The sequence below is a fragment of the Jatropha curcas genome, chromosome 2 (genome assembly GCF_041381405.1).
Source record: "Jatropha curcas cultivar XTBG-Jc1 chromosome 2, XTBG_Jcur_1.0, whole genome shotgun sequence".
NCBI lineage: Eukaryota > Viridiplantae > Streptophyta > Magnoliopsida > Malpighiales > Euphorbiaceae > Jatropha > Jatropha curcas.
Window position 1 is genome coordinate 4,792,266 of NC_143152.1, and position 4,586 is coordinate 4,796,851.

Here is a 4,586-nt window from a genome sequence, read left to right on the forward strand (position 1 = left end):
ACAAAAACTCTCTGTTCTGGTCAGCCAGCAAGACCGTTAAAGCAGTTGACATACACAAACGAAATTGAAAAGGAAAGAGTGGGACACCGATAAATCCTGCAACGTTAGCACCTCTCTCTCTCTATATCCGTGCCAAAGCAAAAGAAATGGAAATAACGCCTAATTTGTTGTTAATCACCCTCTCTGATTGACTTTTGAATTTCAGTTCCTAACCAGATCTCTGAACCAGTTTACCAGGTAATACCTCAAGCTTTCTTTTCTTTCATTTTCGTTTTTCTGACTGTTTACGCATTTATTAGACATTGAATTCCAATTTTAATTCGTGAATTTGAAAGATTTTTTCTCATCGAGATAAGGTATGTAGGATTTGGGATTTTATGGAAGTATCAACAGACAAAATAAAGGATCGATCTTTGTTGTTTTGTTGGCAGATCCAGCAGTAGAAGTGAAATATCTTTTGTTGTGGATCGAAATTTTGGATCTTTTTTAGCTATATTTTCAAATGCACCATTTTGCAGATAGCTAAATTTGGTTAATTTAATGTGTAAAATAATGCTCGATTAATTGCCAATCCCGTAGGGTTAAATAGTTCTCCTCTCATTAATGCACAATTTACATGATAAAAAGTAAATCAAGGGATTTTTGTTATAGCAGTAAATATCTCAAATCCACAGCGAGGAGGATGAACTAGATTATTTATTTATTTATTTAAGTTATTACAGTCTACCTCTTTTTAAAAATGGACTATAATGTTATTTAAACCCTGGGAAATGAAGAAGGTAATAGCGTGCATATTTGCCTTCTTTCGAAAAGCAAATGCCAATAAGGCGACAATTATGGGAGTAAATAGCAACTAAAAGTTCTTCTAACTGTTTTCAAGTTTTCTTTAATGTGAGATTATAAATTGGAAGTCCATTTGTTGCCTTGTTAGTATTCTATTTGTACTTTTGCTAAGGGAAGAGAAAACAGGCAAAAGCTCCTGAATACAACAACATTCAAGAAGATTTTGGTTTATTAAAAGGTTCGGTAGCTTGGAGTTAAGATCTTTCTCTTTCTAAATTATTTGTACATTCACTTATTGCTAATTTCTGGATGAAAATTTTAAGTGTCTTTACTTTTATCCTTTAAATGGTGGTGAAGAATTCATTGCTTCAGAACAAACTTATTGTAGGTGTATTTCAGAATGGATCCTCCAATGATAGATATCGAACTTGTTCCAGAAAAAGAGAAAATTGAAGATGGAAAAGAGGGAGGCCCCACATTCCACTGTGACCTTTATGATGCAGATCTAGTTCGCAGAATAGCCCAAGTGTTCCTACCTGGATTATCGGCAGCTTGTGTTGACAACACAACAGGTGGTATATTCAGGTCCCCTGCTTCAGTGGCTGTTGAGATGAGGAAAGAAATGATTGAATATCTCACCATGCGAAGTGAAACTTTTGTTGCTGAAACTATTATCTTGGAAGGTGGTCAAAATGAAGAGATATCCGACCATCCTTACGATATTATTTCTGATTTTGTTGATGACTTTGCAAGTTCAAAGAGGAATTTCTTTAGTCGGGTTCAAGGATGGATACTGAGCGAAAAGAGAGAAGACAAGATAGATGATTTTGTACAGGAGATGGAAGTAAATGGATTTTGGTTGAGTGATAGGAGAGAGGTAATTGCGCAAAATTTGGTTAAGAATGTTGACTACAAAAACATATTTTACTGTGACAAGAAATTCTATACTGCTGAAGAACTAGCCGAGCATGTCATCAACTGTGATTTTAGGACTGTAAACTGCACAAATGATGGCTGTGTATCTTTTTTTTGTGCAAGCCAATTGGAGAAGCATGATTCGACTTGTCCTTTCAAAATAATCCCTTGCGAACAGAAGTGCTCAGATCACATCATGAGACGTGAAATGGACCGACATTGCATAACTGTCTGTCCAATGAAGCTTGTGAACTGTCCTTTCTATGCTGTGGGTTGTCCAGCCGCCATAACAAGGAGTATGATTCAGCAGCACTGTTTAGATGACCTCAATTCACACTTGGTATACGCACTTAAAAATATTCACAAAGAAGCATCTGAGGAGGATTTGAAAGATCGGTTGGATCAGATAATGCAGGTGAGTCAGAGGTTGATGATTCTTGAAAAATTCTCAGCAACTGAATTGATATAAGAAAGCCACATAATTTGATTGCAGCATGCTTAAACAAACTGATGTTTGTTTGCCTCTTGTTTCTGAATTCTGGAAGCAACCATTTAGATAGCCCATTGTGTTTCTATCATAGGCGAACCCAACTACAACTAGTTTTGGATTAAGGCTTAATAATTATTAGAAATGTTTTTCTATGTTCTTATCATTCCTAAGCCTGTGAAATGATTAGGCAAAATTGCATTCATTTTCTGTTGACCTATGTTCTGATGCTCTAGGCCAAAATAGAAGCTATGAATATTCTTCTAATTATATCTACTGTAGAAACAGTCTATTGATCTGGGACAGAGAGAGCTAAAAACGAAAAATAAAAAAATCTCACACATTTTAAGATGTCAAGAGATGCATCAAATTGTAGTCAGCATGTAATGGGGCATTCATTGGGCCCTTAACCAATCTATTCTTAGCTTCCTATATGCCTGATGGCCGTACAGGGATGGTAATTTAGCAGGTAAACTATATTTAGTTAATGATTATATCTTGGATATAGAAATATGAATGTGCTTGATTACCAGGCTTCTTACAGACTTTCTATCTCCCTCTCTCTTTTTAATCTTCTTGGATTTACTTGAAGCGCAGAGGGGAATTTTAGTTTATTAATAGAATGAACATAATGTGAGGAACTTGAACAATGTAGCTCCAATTATGAAACTCATCTTCAACGTTATTCTTTTGCAATGGGGAAATTAAATTTTTTGATGTGTTGCTTACTTAAGGATTTCGTGAAACACATGAAAAATTTCCTGACCAACACATGCTATAAAGTCAAACTATGTAAGTGTATTAATAGGCTTATACTTGTAAAGGGCACCTTTTGTATTTAATTTTGAGCTTACCGCATAAAGTTTTCGTAAATGGTTCTATTGTTATTTAAATTGTTACTGCTTGTGGTTGGACTTCCAGTAAGTGTGGTGTTATTCTTGTGCCTTTTTGACTAGATGATTTCTTTCTTCTTCTCCTCGGTTGGTCGCATTTAAATTACTACGAATCAGCTTTCTTATAAAGTTCATTTCAGTGATGTACGACCAGTTTGTCATGCGCAATGCAGTGCACATGTTTTTCATAATATCATGCTTATAAATTGCCACAGACATAACCAGAATTGACACTTTTCATTTTCTACGACAGGCATCTTCTGGTCAGCTACAAGCAGCTAGAGATGCGAGAGCTCTAACCAAGAGAGTCAGGGATCTTGATGCAAAGCTTGGGCCCCTAGTTATTACCAAAAAGATTGGTGAAGAATCCGCCGATGATTCAGACAACATTACTGACAGATTCATTGAGGTTGCAAATGAGAATACTGACAGTTCTGTTGAGGCTGCAAATGATGTTACTAACAAATCCACAGATGCTGCAACCAACGTTACTGAAAAATCATTGGAGTCTTCAAATGATGCGATTGTTAAATCAACCAAGGCTTCAACTGAAGTTATCGAAAAATTATCAGAGGCTTCAGATGAAGCTACTGAAAAATCCATTGAGGCTTCAAATGATATTACTGAAAGATCCTTCGAAGCTCCAAAAGAAGTCACTGAAAAATCCATCGAGGCTTCAAATGATGTTACTGAAAAGTCCGTTGAGGCGTTAGATGATGTTACTGAAAACACTGAGGCTTCAAATAATGTTGCTGACAAATCAACGGAGGCTGCAAGTGATGTTAGTGACAAATCCACAGGGGCTGCAAACGACGTCAGTGAAGATTCCAATGAGTCTACAAATGAACATAATGGCAAATCCACTGAGGCTGCAGATGATATTACTGACAAAACGGATGAGGAAGAAAACGGGGCTATTGAAGAATCATCTCAAGCTGGAATTGGAGTTACTGAAAAATCCACCTACTACCCAAACAAGTTTGGTGATGAGTCTCTTGAAACTTCAAATTTAATAGCAGATGCTGAAAAGGAACCTCAAACCCAAGCTTAAACATAAATCAATAGTGTTTTCTTAGCAAACCCTGTTCATGAAATGTCAGAGATCATATCTAGCAGGAAACCTGGACATGCAACTTTGAAGTGCTCAAACAAGGTTTCTTACAACAATTTTGCTCTCAAGAACTTCACCTTTTTCATTTCACTATATACCCCCTTTTCTTTTGTGAAAATTCATTTTTGACAATGAAATTTTTATCCAAGCATACAATTCCTTAAGATGAATGGCAATGCTTTGTTCTGTTATTTGTTGCTGTGGAGCAATGTGTTTTATAACACCAAACAATGACAATGTGAGTAATCTCTACACCACAACATCAGACCTAGATGATCCCAATTGTCAAATGGGAAAACACAGTATTAGAATATTGAACTGGTACGGACATTTTAAAGATTTCAGAAAATGGTAAGAAAAGAAAAATGAAGAACAAAGACAGTGCCTCCACTTCTCC

At 36.1% G+C, this 4,586-nt stretch overlaps 1 protein-coding gene across 1 annotated transcript; it reads left to right on the top strand.

Moving 5' to 3' along the window:
• LOC105648960 (TRAF-like superfamily protein) lies at positions 1-4,353 on the top strand. Its single transcript, XM_012235470.4, has 3 exons — positions 1-237; positions 1,172-2,113; positions 3,332-4,353. The coding sequence occupies exons 2-3, from the start codon at positions 1,184-1,186 to the stop codon at positions 4,127-4,129; spliced, it is 1,728 nt and encodes a 575-aa protein (XP_012090860.1). The 5' UTR covers positions 1-237; positions 1,172-1,183; the 3' UTR covers positions 4,130-4,353.
• The last annotated feature ends 233 nt before the right edge of the window (positions 4,354-4,586 follow it).

Coding starts and splice junctions, on each gene's coding strand:
- LOC105648960 (XM_012235470.4), top strand. CDS start 1,184: ATGGATCCTCCAATGATAGATATCGAACTTGTTCCAGAAAAAGAGAAA. Junction 2,114..3,331: donor GGTTGGATCAGATAATGCAG/GTGAGTCAGAGG, acceptor TTTCTACGACAG/GCATCTTCTGGTCAGCTACA.